At 36.6% G+C, this 15,685-nt stretch overlaps 2 protein-coding genes across 2 annotated transcripts; both read left to right on the top strand.

Moving 5' to 3' along the window:
* The first annotated feature begins 3,394 nt into the window (after positions 1–3,394).
* Positions 3,395–5,395, top strand: LOC145004654 (cytochrome P450 CYP82D47-like). The gene is made up of 2 exons (XM_078963618.1): positions 3,395–4,415; positions 4,600–5,395. The coding sequence occupies exons 1-2, from the start codon at positions 3,414–3,416 to the stop codon at positions 5,230–5,232; spliced, it is 1,635 nt and encodes a 544-aa protein (XP_078819744.1). The 5' UTR covers positions 3,395–3,413; the 3' UTR covers positions 5,233–5,395.
* A 7,693-nt stretch (positions 5,396–13,088) lies between these two features.
* LOC145005736 (Tetratricopeptide repeat (TPR)-like superfamily protein) lies at positions 13,089–14,848 on the top strand. Its single transcript, XM_078964846.1, has one exon. The coding sequence runs from the start codon at positions 13,148–13,150 to the stop codon at positions 14,723–14,725; it is 1,578 nt and encodes a 525-aa protein (XP_078820972.1). The 5' UTR covers positions 13,089–13,147; the 3' UTR covers positions 14,726–14,848.
* Positions 14,849–15,685: the final 837 nt, after the last annotated feature.

The raw sequence follows: 15,685 nt of genomic DNA, 5'->3' as shown, positions 1-15,685 counted from the left end.
ATCTAGTTAATCCAAGAGCTCCAAAGCTCATGTCTGATTCCCATTACTTTATCCATTAATACAACCCAATAAGTCAAGATCTATAATCATAAGCTATTAATGGTTGCACTATTTGTATAGACAACACCCTAGGTCGTACAAGACCACTTTCCAACTAACACCATAATCTAGAAACAAGATAATACACTCAAATGCTATGGAGTTCATCCAAACTTCAAGGACTAGAAAATTGGGACTAAAAAGCTCATAAAATGGCCTAACATAAGATCTAGAGATATATTGAACAAAGTAGAGACTTTATCCCTCCACGAGGTTAGAAATGAGATATAGATTCTAGATTCAAGCCAGAGTCAAGATCTGAACCACAAGATGGGCTCCTTCTTCTTCTTCTAAGTTTCACAAAAATGGATTCACTCTCTTAAAACTCATACAAAGAGGCTAGGGTTTTGGGTGGGGATCATTCTCAGATGATGGAGGCTACAAAGTAAGGCCCCCTAGGATTTAGTGCCTTTAAATAAGACATAAATCCGGGAATCTAGGTTTTTGAACCCTAACCACCACTACATCGTGGCTAAGACCTTGCCACATCGTCATGGTTCATGAATATGCGTTTTCCGAACACGGGCTGCCACGTCGTGGTCATTCTATCACTACGTCATGGCCTATGCAAAAATCCCAACACTAAATAAATGAACTTAACTTCAGACGAACCATACCAGGAAACGGGTGTTATAGTGAAAGAATAAGTTTTTGTTTAAAGATGATAAACCGACAATGATGAATAATTCTTTTCCATTTTTTGTTCGAAAGTGTATGAAGTTGATAGTGGTTCTAAGTTTCCGTTGTGATGGAGATAGTGCGAGCATTCTTTGGTTCGAATAGGTATCTTGGTTAACTTAATTGTTAATTAAATATGGTGAAACACCTCAGCTAGATTTTTGAAGTCTTTCATTAACTTACATAATGTCTTATTCATATATTACTAAGAAATTGCAATAAATGATTTTTCCAATAATTGTGGTGGTGATGTTCATGGATGGAGATGGTATGAATAAAGGTGTGATATGTTGAGTGTTGGTGGAGATTGAGAAGAAGGGGTTGTAAGAGGTACGGTTTGTAGGCGATCATTTGTTACTATAAACAAATAAAAATTATAAATATTAAAGTAAATGATCATTTATACATATTTACCTCTCTTTCACCCCATTCTCGAGTTCAACTTAATGAGAGAAAAAATTAAAATAGAGTAAAAGAAATTGGTGTTTCTGAGTTTAATTAAGACTAAACTGCACAAATGGTCCCTGTGGTTAGCTCAAAATTGCCACTTTGGTCCAAAAATGTTTGGACTAGCACCACAGGTCCAAACTTTTCATTTTGTTGCGAGTTTGGTCCAATTTGCTTTAAACTTTTTTCAGATGACGATTTTGCCCCTATTTTTTTAATTTTCAGTTTTTTATTATTTTTATTAATTTCTTTACCAAATTTTTTATATGACAACAACTAATAAAAAAATATTGAGTGTTTAACCCCCACCCCCATTCTCTCTCTCTCTCTCTCTCTCTCTCTCTCTCTCTCTCTCTCTACATTACATATGAACAACACTGAAACTCTAAACATGCACATCACCGAACCTCCGACTCCGACAAAGGCTGAACCGTCGCCGGACCTTCCTCTTCTCACCGGAACGCGACCTGAACCACCAACACCACCCGGAAACCACTACCACAACCATTGTTCTCTTTCCACTCCGTCTCTCTTTCTCTCCACCGTCTCTCTCCTTCTCCGGCATTACGTACTCGACGTTAAAACATCTCTTTCTGATTTTTTTAGAGTTTTGCTGTGAAAACACTTATCGCCGATCTTGTTTGAAGATCTTTTTGTCGTAGATCTGGAATACCGACGATCTACAACACGACCATCTTCTTCTGAGCTCCAACTCCCCACCATCTTCGGAGACGAACGGATCTGATTCGAAGACAATGGCGCTGTCAAGAATGACGGAAGGGGAGAGAGAGAAGGGGGCCCTTCGTCTTCTCTGTTGCCTAGATCTGTAAATAGAACCATCACCCCACCCATTTGGGGCTTTTTGACGATAGATTTGAAACCCTCGCTCTTTCCGACGAGCATTTTGACTGTTCTGACGGTTGTATAGAGAAGGTGATCGAAGCACCAAAAAAAAAAGAGAAAGAGGGTGGCACCGGGAGTGGTGGTTGTGGCAATGATTTCCAGCAGGTGGTGGCAGTTTATGGTGGGTGGCGTTTTTTGTTTCCAGCAGGTGGTGAAGTTTTTTGTCTGATGGAGATGGTTTTCGGCGACATAGTGGAGTGAGAGAGATAGGTAGTATGTATGTTAAAGAGATAGTTGGTGGGTGTAGTATTATCGGTGGGTTTTTTTTTTCTTAGATTTTTTAAATCTGAAATTTAGAAAAGTAAATAAGAAAATGGAAAAAGAAATTAATAAAAATAATAAAAATCTGAAAATTAAAAAAATAGGGGCAAAACTATCATTTGAAAAAAGTTTAAAGCAAATTGGACCAAACTCGCAACAAAATGAAAAGTTTGGACCTTTGGTGCTAGTCCAAACCTTTTTGGACTAAAATGGCAATTTTGAGCTAACTACAGGAACCATTTGTGCAGTTTAATCTTTAATTAAAGGAAAAAAATTGAAGGAAGTTGAGAGAAATAGAATAATTATTTTTCCTCCTAACTTTCCTTCTGATTTGGAAGAACTAGGAAAGAAAATAACAAAATAATCAACTTTTCTTTGTTTCTCTCTAACTTGGGAACAAAAAAAAAAATTCCTTTATTTTCTCTTTTTTTTTCTCTCTATATTTTCTTTTCTCTTCCTTTTATCATTATTATTATTATTATTATTATTATTATTATTATTATTATTATTATTATTCAAACTCGAGAACTAGATGTTAATGTTGTGTGTTTTAAAATCATATCTATATTTTTGCAATTTAAAACTATATTTGCAAATCACAAAATATTTTACAATTTAAAACTCTTTTTGCATACTAAAAAGAAATTTTGAGCTGTTTTCTCTTTGAAAAAATGTGAGGACCTAAAGCATGCACGAAAATCTTCCTATATATATTTATAGCACCTTAAATAGAATAGAAAGAAAAATCTTTGTAAACGTAGTCCACTTAATAGGATAATGATGTGACGCTCTTGGGCGAAAAAGATCAAAGTTTGAAAAATTCTAGAGTGGGTGCTATAAAATATTTATTAAAAGAATACCGGATTTAAAATTTATACATAAGCAAAAACATTTATCGTTCAACAAAACAAAAAAAAAAAAAAAAAAAAAAAGAAACTAAATTTCTGTAATCAATTTTCAAGTGGATACATAAACCCGACTACTAACACAAGACTATATGGAGCCGCCATGCATTTGTATATATAATGATATATCTATGTAGTCTGTATCACCACATTCATAAGTCTATCTTAGAAAACATGGAGTTGTTTCTCCCGTATTCTATGAGCATAGCAGCCATCGTTTTTGCTATTCTGCTACAAATTTTGAAAGGAAAGAGCGGAAACAAAGGGAAGAACAGAAAAGCACCAGAAGCAAAGGGCAAATGGCCTGTAGTTGGACACTTACACCTTCTAGGCGGACCTGAACCACATCACATTACTTTAGCTAACATGGCAGATACATATGGCCCTATCTTCACCATCAAGCTCGGTGTTCACAATGCTTTGGTGGTGAGCAATAGGGAGATAGCGAAAGAGTGCTTTACAACAAACGACAAAGCCTTTTCAAGTCGACCCAAGTTGCTCGCAGTAGAACTCATGGGCTATAACTATGCGATCTTTGCACTAGCTCCGTATGGGGCCTACTGGCGACAAGTGCGCAAGATCATCATGCTTGAGGTTCTCTCTACACGAAGAGTGGAGATGCTTGGGCCTGTTCGATCTGCGGAGCTTAGAGAATCCATGAAAGATCTATACGACGTTTGGGTAAAGAATAAAGATCAGAGTGGAAGTTCAAATATGGTGAAGGTGGATATGCAACAATGGTTTGGGAACTTGGTGTTAAATAGTCTTATTAAGGTTGTCACAGGAAAGAGGTTCGCTCTCGATGATGAAGAAGGGATTCGATTTCGAAAAGTGGCAAACAGATTCTTTCAGTTATTGGGTGGATTTGTGGTGTCTGATTATATTCCATCTCTCAAGTTTCTAGACATAGGAGGATACAAGAAAGAAATGAAGATCACAGGACAAGAAATGGACAACTTCTTTGATCAATGGTTAGAGGAGTACAAAAGAGAGAGAGAGTCTAAGCAACAAAATGAACGCGACAAAGTCCTCATGGATGTGCTGATTTCCATTCTTGAAGGTGCCTCTGAAGAGGAATTCCCGGGACATGATCATGCAACCATAATCAAGGCCACATGTTTGGTAAACTTATTACTTCATATCATTATTTAGTCATTTATAAATCTTCAAAGTTATAGATATATTTTACTACATTATATATATTTCGGCGTTTACAAGACACAACATTGATAAGTCGTGTAAATAACAAAATTATATATCATGCATGCATGTTGCTTAATTGTAGCGTGATCCTTTTTTTTTGTAGACCATGGTTATTGGGGGATTGGACTCAACATCTGTGGCTTTAACATGGGCTTTGTGTTTGTTACTCAACAACCCAAGAACTTTAAAACTTGCGCAAGATGAAATTGATGAGCATGTTGGAAGAAAGAGACCAGTAGAAGAGTCGGACCTGAAAAACTTAGTCTACATGGATGCAATCTTGAAAGAAACACTCCGATTATACCCACCTGGACATCTCGGCCTTCCTAAGGAGACATTGGAGGATTGCATTGTTCAGGGCTACAACATCCCTAAAGGAACACGTGTCATGTTGAATCTTTGGAAACTTCATCGTGATCCTAACATATGGCCAAATCCGACAGAATTTCTTCCCGAAAGATTTTTGACAACTCATAAAGATATTGATCTCAAGGGACACCATTTTGACTTGCTTCCTTTCGGTTCTGGCAGAAGAGTGTGCCCTGGTATTTTATTTGCTATGCAGGCTACGCGTTTAGCGTTAGCTACTTTAATACAACAATTTGAGCTTAAAACCCCAACAAATGAACCCGTTGATATGAAAGAGATATTTGGAGTGACTTGCAGCAAAGCAACCCCACTTGAGGTCCTTATCGCTCCCCGTTTACCACTTGATATGTACCCTGTTGGTGCATGAGATGTCAACTGTATTCGAGGAGGAACTTTGAACCGCTATCATCTTTTTTTAAAATAATTGTAGTTTGTAATAATGGCTCTATGCGTTATGTTTGCTATGTTATGTTTTGTTAAGTTGGTATTTTGTTTAGTTTCTATATATGTAAAAGCTCTTGTTTATCTTATCTTTAGTTTGCTTTGCTTGCAAACTTGGTACATGGGAAAACACCATTCATCACCTTGCTTATACAATTAATTTAGCATTACGTGGCTTCTCCTAAACCAAGTTATTGTTTCTTCATCTGTCATTTTTGGAAATAAATAATGGGCATAGATGTAGGGACGGATCCAAATAATTTCGAAGAAGGTACAAAAAGAAAATTTTTCTTTTGAAGGGTCCAATATATTATTTTAAATATATATATATATATATATATATATATATATATTTAATTAACTTTTTTTTGTGGTCCCCAATGTAGATCGACCAATGGAAAGATGGCAGCTAGTCTTTTGGGATATATATTTGTGATCTTTAGGTTAACGAAGATAATCAGTTAGTTTGATTTAGTCATGAAGACTTTTCCTTTCTTATTTCATTATCCTTTGTAAGCCTCTATAAGCAATAGTTTTGTCTTAATCAAATGTACACACACTAAGGTTTAGGCCAGTCAAGCGGATAGTTTTGTCTTAATCGAATGTACACACACTAAGGTTTAGGTCAGTCAAGCGGGTTTTGATATTGATCTGATCTAAACCCTTAAGAATTATATGGGTTTCGAGTATAACTTTTGATTCGTTTACCCGTTAACGATTCGTACCTGCTAACCTTTTTATTAAAAGGGTCGGGTATAAATCATCATCAATCTGATCTATTTTATAACCTGCCGCGTATAAATTTTAGAAATATATGTTTATATTTTATCATATCTAAAATTTAATTTTAATAGTAATCGAAAGCCCAAAAGGAAAAAGCCAAAGGTCAAGATATTTTTACATAGAACTCGATTAATCAACTTTTCTAGATGGTTTATTTACAATAATCAATATATTATTTCATTAATATTTCATCAAGTAATTACTAATTTCAGTTATAAATCAATAAAGTCATTATCAACCACAATAAAGTTTGCAATTGTTATTCTATCACCGCATTAGACATTCAAAATTCAATCGGAAGTTACTACAATAGTGAACTTAATTTCAAACGAAAGTGCTCGAGTATGTAATGCGTTTTCTAAATAAACATTTTTGTTTGATTATTCAAAAAACCTAGAGTTATGGGGTAAGTTTGGATATCTATTGATTCGGTGGATAAGGATATGGGTTTGATTACTTAAAACTCTGCGGGTTACGAAGCGAGTTTTGATTAGATTTTGAAATTTGTTAAATGGGTTTGGATTAATGTTGATTCACTCCAAACTCGTCTCATTGCCAGGTCTACTAAGATTATAGGAAGTTGTAGCATGTTTAACACATGTTAAGCATGTTATCACATCATATTTTTAGATTCCACCTAAGCTTTCATGTACCATGGATTTATAATTAAAAAAAAATTTTTAAAAAATTTTAAAAAGTCAAATGAATAAGGAACCACTCAAAAGGCCTGATTCAAAAAAAAGGAACAAGAAAAAACCAAGAAAATGACCAATCACAAGCAAACCAGATCTCTCTCTCTCTCTCTCTCTCTCTCTCTCTCTCTCTCTCTCTCTCTCTCGTTAAAATGGTAGCGAGTATTGTTTAGCACCTCCCTTAGCACATGCTAGGGGTTGGTGTTTGGCTTGTGCTAAGGAGGGTCCTAGTGACCCCTACTCCTACCAGCTTAAATGCACACATTGAGAGTCTGAGAATGCAGTAGAGAGTTGAACATTTATCATGTTCTTTTGATTCAACATTTTATTCTTTGCGCCCTTTTAATTATTGGTTGTGTTACCAAGTGTTAAAACACAGGATTATTATTCAATGTTATTATATGTATCCTTTTCATCCATATAAATTATCAAATCATGAGGTACCCGGACACTAATCCTCTCACAAATGAGGTACACGAAACAATTTTGGGGGAGGGAATACATATAAAATTACACCTATTATTTTGTATTATTATATAATTAAACATATGTTATTAAGTCTTTGGGAGAGCGTAACTTCTAGCAACCTTTTCAGGTAAGCTTCCAATCATGGTGACATTCTTATGGAGGGTTGTTGATTAATTGTCACCATTGTATGTACATAAAGAAATAGTTTTATAGCAAGTTGCAACATTACAAGATACGCTGAAAGTATAACCCATTTTAGGCCGGTTATGCGAACACATAAGAACTCTCGAATGGAAATGGAAAAGAGATGCATGGTACTCCAATTCCTATAGATATGGTAGCTAAGATCTTTGGCACAAAAAGGGTCGATTTGTATGATCTTGACTTGGTTTTGCTTCCTTTATTTGTTTAAGAATATCATGTCGTGTTATTCTCTTATTTGTATTGAATAGAACATGTTTAAGTAAATTGTAACATCCCAAAAATCATGGGTAAAATGTTTCATTTTTATATATAAATTCAAACATCCATTATCATTTATTCAAACATTTAAAGTATTCCAGAATAAAACAATCATCATAGTAAATCCCAAAATCATGAGTCGCGGAAAAACTCAAGTGTATACGTTGCGATCAAGTCGGGCCCTTCGTTTTCGAACTAGAGATACCTGAAACCATAAACCACAAACTGTAAGCACAAAACTTAGTGAGTTTCCCAAATACCACATATTATACATATCAACAAGCCATACACATCATACATATCCACTAATCAATAAAAAGTGTTATGTGTCAACCACAGTCTTTTTTATAATGCCACGAGTCGTATCATGGTGTTCTTTGCCAGGTTGGGGGCCAAAAAACTTTGGGTCTTTCATACAAAGGGCCAAGGGTCACCCCTCGGGTCTTCCTATGATACATAAACCAAATGGGTCGGCATTAGGGCATTCGACCCATAGAACTGTGAGGAGGCTCACCTCGAATGTTGAAGCTCATAGAAAGAAATCCCTAGTTGTTGCCCTTACGACTCCCCCGAGCTATTAGAACAAAATAACACCCAATTAGCATTTGGGTTCCAATCTATGGTCAATAATCAATACTTGGGGTAAAATGACCCATTTACCCCTGGCCCAACCTAAACCAAAACTATGACCCAAAACCAAAAGATCCACAAAGGTACACTAATGCCCAATTTTCCAAATTGGGCCCAACCCCCATATGGCCTTATCCTAAGCCTAATAATTCACTTAGCCCAAAAGTTGATTTTAGATGGCCTAAAAGGCCCAAAGCAACTAGTCTAAAGAAGTGGCCCAAGATGTGAAGCCCAAAAACACATCAAACCCAACGCCCGGCAGAACGTTGTATGTTGGGCGTACGCTCAGTACATTGGGCGTACTCGACAACTCCAGATCGCGACTTCAACTTGGTACGATGGGCGTAATCTAGCTTATTCCAAAACTGACTTTATAGCTTAACCAATTAAGACCTTTGCACCCAAACTTCAGAGAACCTCAAAATAAATCTCTTAATGTATAAAGTCGACACCTTTATGCTTTTGCATGACTTATTGGGACCCAACAACCATCTTAATCCATTAAGATCCATTCTAATCCAACTAGAACATGTATGGACCATTCTTAAACATCAAGTAAGCATGTTTATGAACTAATAACATCAGAAGAGGCAAGATCTTTCACTCCAAGCTCCTGGAGTGACTCAAACTCAAAAGGAGAACTTAATACACCATAAAATCCCTTAATATTGCCCTAAACTCAAACTAGCATAAGTAGAAGTCAAGATAAGAACTTTTTACCTCCTAAAGATTCCCATGAGTGTGAAGATTTTGGATCTATAACCCCAAGGCTACACCAAGATCCATTTCCTTGAAATGATACTAAGAACCCTTCAAAATCACCTCTAAGCTCAAGCATGCACCACCAAGGGAATTAGGGCTTGAAATGAGGCTCTAAGATCAGTGGAGGCTGAGAAATGAAAGATCCATGAGCTTATAAAGATGTTTAGATAGTGCCCAAACCTTAAAAATTAGGGCTTGGCACTCATCTCATTAAGCTGGGCGTACCCCCAGGTTAAGCTAGGTGTACTCACCCAGGCACATGCCTCTAACCATGCACGCATGGGACTGAATTGCAAGCCTTTTCCATTAAGGTTTGGCACTTTGATCATTACGCTAGGCGTACCCCCAGTTTACGTTGGGTGTAATCACCTAGAAACGTGCCTCTAACCATGCATGCATGGGACTGAATTGCAAGCCTTTTCCATTAAGGGTTGTTTCTGCCAATCTCTTCAAATTGCCATAAATTCCTCATCTTAGGTCTGTTTCCCACAAACCTTATATCCACAAAAAGATGGCAAGAAGCCCTACGCTTCTAACAACTCATCATAGCCTTAAAACGTCCTGAACAAAACCCAACATTTATTAAAGACTGAGTTATCAAGTTACGATTATACCCTTGGCCTCCGAAGGCACCATCAAACATTTGGATCACTTAAACCATAACACCCACATCTGAGAAGGTCCAAATCCTTTCTTCCCCAAGGCCCTAAGCCTCATGAAACGGATGATTGGGCTGCAGCCCTGAATAATGAGGCAAATCCAAAACCGAATGTTACACAAATCTTCTCCATTTAGACCTCGATTAAGTTAGATTGGTAAAATCGTGTGGTTTTATCAAACCTTGTGTTATGGCTTGAATCTGTAGTCAATCATGTTTCATATATGGATTGTTGATAATTAAATCTTATTTTTCCATTATTTTAATATCTTTAATAGTGTGAAAAGAAGGTTCAACCCAAGTGGTTAAAGAATAATGTCATTGAGTTTCTCGACCCTTTTCCCTTGGTATTAGCCTGTTCTATTTCTTAATAAGGCAGGGAATGGATATAAATCAACAGTAAAGTGTCTCCTTGATGTATTGGAAAGTCATTAGTTAAAGCCTGATTATCTCTAAACCCAATGTTAATTTGATATTTTGATTTCCTAGACATTCGTGATATTTTGATATCTGATGCCTGAGGCTGAGTATATTACACTTAATGAAGCTGAAAATGAGGCTATATGGATAAAGATATTCTCCAAAGAACTCGAAATTGTCTCCATTTTATAAAGGATCCTATAGAGATCTTTTGTGACAAGGAAGGTGAAGTTATCTTGGTTAAAAAAGCAAGATAACACAAGCATACAAGAAACATACTTAGAAAATTCCACTATATACACAATATCGTCAAAGAATGGGACATTATCGTCAGCAAAGTAGACTTATCTGAGAACTTGGCTGGCCCATTCACCAAGTCATTGTCATAGACCAAGCATGATGCTCATAGTAGGTCTATCGGTATTATAATTGCTAGTGACCTGGTTTGACAATGTATATTTTAGTTGAGTTGAAAATATCATAACCTATATAATACACATATCAGATGACTTGATAAATATGTGATGTCATAGATGTGCTTAGGGAAATCATTTCATTGATGTATTATTGTGTTTTATTTTTGCATGTTTATACTTCCTTTGAATACATGTCTATTCAAAAAATTCCCACAGTCGATCATTCTGTATAGGAAGTGGGAAATGAATTAAGACTGGTGTGAGGTATAGTTATCCATAAATATGGGCAAATCCATGAAGATAGATGAAGTATTAGATGTAATTTCACTCACATGAGTTAATACCAATCAAACTATAGAGCAACCAATATTTAAATATTACTTAATAGATATGTCAAAAGTAATTCTAAGAAGGTAATATCACTCATCCTGGAGTGGAGGATGCATGAGACTCCTTATACGAGTTAGTTATGTATTGACTATACTCCAACGTTGTTTGTAACTGACAGTCATAAAGGGTATAATCATACAAGGCTTGATTAGTGGGGAGTTATATGTAGTCAAAACAACTTGTTCCCTTTTTACCTCAGTGGTAAAGGGTGATATCCTAGGGCCCTTTGCTGATTTGGCATTGAGGTTACATGGACATACCAACACCTAACATGGTTGGTTCATTTATGTAGTGTCTCTTTGCTTACAACAAATCTTAATCAAGAAACATACTTTTGAACAATGCGAGATTAACATATGTTTGTGTTTGTTTTAGGTATTTTGTGTTAGGTCTTTTGATGTAACTTGAAACTTTGTTTGACATATGTTTTAGGGATGAGCATCGGAACCGGGTACCCGCTTTTGGAACCGGAACCGCCTCGGAACTGCAGGTTTTGGAACGGGAACCGCCTTAGGCGGTTGCGGTTCCGGTTCCTAAAGTTATGTAACCGCCTTAAGCGGTTCCGGTTCCGGTTCTCGTTTTTTCGGAACCGCTAACCGCCGGAACCGGTTATATATATATATATATATATATATATATATATATATATATATATATATATATATATATATATATATATATATATATATATATAATTTCATATAAAGGTGTGTTACTTAGACCGATTTAGAATATATTTGTCCGATTTTGTCCGTCTTTGGTCCAAATTGATTTGATTTGGTTCAAACTAAATTGCGATTTTGTCGAAAAAAGTAAAAAAAAAAATTAATGTGACCGGGTTACCCGCTCCTGGAACCGGAACCGTCGGTTCCGGGACTGGTTCCAAACATTTAAGAACCTTCTAGAGCGATTCCGGTTCCGGTTCTAACTTTCTAGGAACCGTTGTTCCGGTTTCGGTTCTCGTCAAATGAGGAGGGTACCCGCCTACGCTCATCCCTAATATGATTACACCCTATTTAAACACCTTATGTCCCCAAAGCTTTCACCTTATCAGCCTCCATTGCCTCTTTTGAGCTATATCTCGAAACCCTGACCCATTTCTCAAGAGATTGACCCTTGTGTGTGTTTTAGTGTGTGTGGTGCATTTTGAAGAATGAGGAGCCTTATAAAGAAGCATTGATCAAGTGGAAGCTTGTAGATCCAGAAGTTATTCACTCTTTTCAACTTGTTGGAGGCATAAAGCTTCTATCTTGATGACTTTATGTGTTAGATCTAATCTAGGGCTTGCTTTTATTATATTGTGGTCTCTTGAGTCATTCTTGTGAGTATAAACTACTATAGGAGCTTAGAATGATAGATCTTATCATTTCTGACTTTGTGAGTGCATAAAAATGTCATCTTGATGGGTTATGATGAACTATACATAGGTTGGTGTTCATTATATGTGGATAAATTGTTTAAGTTGGGTTTTGGAACCTATTAAGACATGCGAAAGCATAAAGTTTGCCACTTTATGGCTTAATACATTTTATTGGGCTTAGATCTGAAGTTGGACGTTGGGTCTTAAAGTATTAAGACCTTAATAGAAAGTTTAGGTTTTAGACACATACGTCGGGGTAAGTTTTGGTACGCTGCGCGTACTGCTTCTTGGCCCCATAACCCTTCCCGTATGAATCAGTTGTATGCGGGGCGTAGAAATGAGTATGTTGGGCATACTCTCTCAAGACACCCATTTGAGCTTTCGTGTATTGCTATTGCTTATTCAGGTGTATCTTGTATGTAGAATATGTAGTATATACTTCTCCAAACGTGGGATGATTTTTAGGTATGTAAATTTGATTTTAAAAAATGAAAAATAAATAAATAAATAAATAAAAACTCAATAGTATTATAGTCATTTCAATTTATTGAGTGACCAAATGTGCAACGAAACTAGTTCAAAATAACCACAAAACCAAAAAAAAATAAATTTTGAACTGAACGTTCGAAAAGAAATACATACAACAGAAACCATTTTTACAATTTTGTCTAAAATTTAAACTACTCTTTGTGATAAAGCCTCATCTATCATAAACCATGAAAAAGACAATTTAAACTAGTGTTGTGTGATAAAATAGCACAGTAAGAAAATCGAGAATTTGAAAAGCACCCTTCCAGAAAATGCAAACAAGAATTCGGCTGCTGAAATTTCTCTGCTGTAGAAATTTTCAAATATTTTCCAAACCCAAAGCTCAATCTCTCGTCCAATTTAAGCATAATCAGTCTCTGGTTCTCATTCAACAGGAATCAGCATCAAATTTTCGAACTTTTCATGATGAAACTCGTGAGATTCCAGAGTATTGCAGCCAAGGCAAACACGAATTTCTCCGATCGCCGATACCAAGTAAGGACGAATCCTCCGCCATGGACAACAAAGCCCTCGAAGTCCAAACCCTTCTCAAGCAACTCAACGGGCAAAAGTCCGTGAACGAAATCGAAAAAGCTCTCACTCTATTAGCGATTTCGTTAAACGAGGATTTAGTGCTTAACGTTCTTCGCCGGCACCGTTCCGATTGGAAATCAGCTTATTTATTCTTTAACTGGGTATCTAACTCAAGCGGGTACTCACCCGGAACAGGTTCCTTCAATGAAATCCTCGACATTTTAGGCCGAATGAAGCGTTTCAATGAAGTCTCCCAACTGCTCGACGAAATGTCTAAGAGAAACAAGAGCCTAATCAATGAAAGAACGTACGGGATCGTAGTAAACAGGTACGCATCAGCACATATGATAGAGGAAGCTACCAATTTCTTCTACAAGAGAATCGAATTCGGTCTCCAACTCGATCTAATATCTTTTCAAACTCTTCTACTCTCCCTATGTCGATACAAACACGTCGAAGCTGCAGAGTTTTTATTCCACTCCAAGAAAAACGAGTTTCAGTTTCATCACAACATCAAAACCATGAACATCATCCTCAACGGATGGTGTGTGTTGGGTAGCTTACGTGAAGCAAAAAGATTCTGGAACGACATCGTTACATCCAAACACAAACCAGATAAGTTCACATACTCCATCTTCATCAATTCTTTAACCAAATCAGGAAAGATAAGCACAGCAGTTAAGCTCTTCCAAGCCATGTGGGAAAAAGGTTGCACCCCGGATGTAACGATCTGCAACACCATCATCGACGGGTTGTGCTTCAAGAAACGAATCCCTCAAGCCCTTGAGATATTCAAAGAAATGAACGAAAGAGAATGTTGCCCCAACGTTTCGACTTACAACTCTTTGATAAAACATTTGTGTAAGATTGGGAGAATGGATAAGGTCGATGAGCTTTTGAGGGAGATGAAGGAGAAAGGAGGGGAGTGTTTACCTAACGATAGGACATATGGGTATTTGTTAAACTCTGCAAAAACAGTCGAACAAGTTGTGGGGATTAAAGAGGATATGGAGAGAAGTGGGGTGAAGATGATGGGTGATGGGTATAATTTGATGTTGAGGCTTTTTATGGGGTGGGGTGATGAAGAAAGGGTGACGTGGATTTGGAGGGAAATGGAGAGGAGTGGGGTGGGGCCTGATCAGAGGTCGTATACTGTAATGGTGCATGGGCTTTATGAAAAGGGGAAGATGGAGGAAGCTTTGGTGTATTATAACATGATGGTGTCAAAGGGAATGGTTTCAGAGCCAAGAACCAAGGTTTTAGTTCAAGCTATTAATATTAAGTTGAAAGAGGGAGGACTTGAAACCAAAGCATAGAGCTTCAAGGGTTATGTTTGTGATTTTAGCTCTCATTTTGATTGATTCACATTAGTGTATATTGATGAATGCAACAATGTTTTTGATTTTTAGAGAAAGATTTAAATGATTATTGTGAAGTAACTAGAGATGGAAGTAATTCCGTAAGTTGTATATTACAGGTTAACAAGGTTTTAAACGGAAGAAAAAGTAGGGGTGAGCATGGTACGGTTTGGTGCGGTTTTCAGACCAAACCGAACCGCAAACCGCATGGTGCGGTTTTTGCATTCTTAACACCGTTGGGTGCGGTTTTGCAATGGTTCGGTTTTTCGGTTTTTAAATGCGGTTTCGGTTTGTATCGGTGCGGTTTCGGTTTTTAAACCGTGTTAAGAATTTGGTGCAGTTTTTTTTTATGTTTTTTGGTGCGGTTTTTTAAAACTGTAAGAACTGACAACCATGTGCATATAAGCTTGTATTATGTTGTTTTTTTTAATACATTTATTTTCAACTCAAAACAAAATTACATCATCGAAAATTGTAAGTCGCTTAAAATACAACTTGTGACCACTCTCACAAACTAATTAATGATTGAAGGTTGGTTGATTTTGACTTAATTTGTTACAAGCTTATTACATGTAATCGATTAGTACGTTTGGCAAACAATAGAACATTTCTTTTGCACCTCATATAGTTTTATACAAACACAAAATAAACATATAATAAATATATTATCGTTTATAACTATTTTAAATAGCATGTATATAATCTACATTGATTGATTTATTACTATACACGCTTGCGGTGCGGTTCGGTTTTGGTGGACCGGTTTTTAGGATAGAAACCGCACCGCACCGTTGGCCTTCGGTTTTTGCAAAAATTAAATCCGCACCATTGGTTTTTGCATCGGTTTCGGTTTTTCGGTTGCGGTTTATTGCGGTTTTGTCGGTTTTTCTTTAATCGGTTCGGTTTTTGCTCACCCCT

Source organism: Lactuca saligna, chromosome 7, assembly GCF_052625555.1.
Source record: "Lactuca saligna cultivar CGN05327 chromosome 7, ASM5262555v1, whole genome shotgun sequence".
Classification (NCBI taxonomy): Eukaryota; Viridiplantae; Streptophyta; class Magnoliopsida; order Asterales; family Asteraceae; genus Lactuca; species Lactuca saligna.
This window is presented reverse-complemented; position numbering and strand designations above follow the sequence as displayed.

What these genes read in the sequence shown, in the direction of transcription:
- LOC145004654 (XM_078963618.1), top strand. Translation starts at nt 3,414, where the DNA reads ATGATATATCTATGTAGTCTGTATCACCACATTCATAAGTCTATCTTA. An exon ending in TAATCAAGGCCACATGTTTG is followed by an intron (nt 4,416 to 4,599) that starts GTAAACTTATTA and finishes TTTTTTTTGTAG; the next exon opens with ACCATGGTTATTGGGGGATT.
- LOC145005736 (XM_078964846.1), top strand. Translation starts at nt 13,148, where the DNA reads ATGCAAACAAGAATTCGGCTGCTGAAATTTCTCTGCTGTAGAAATTTT.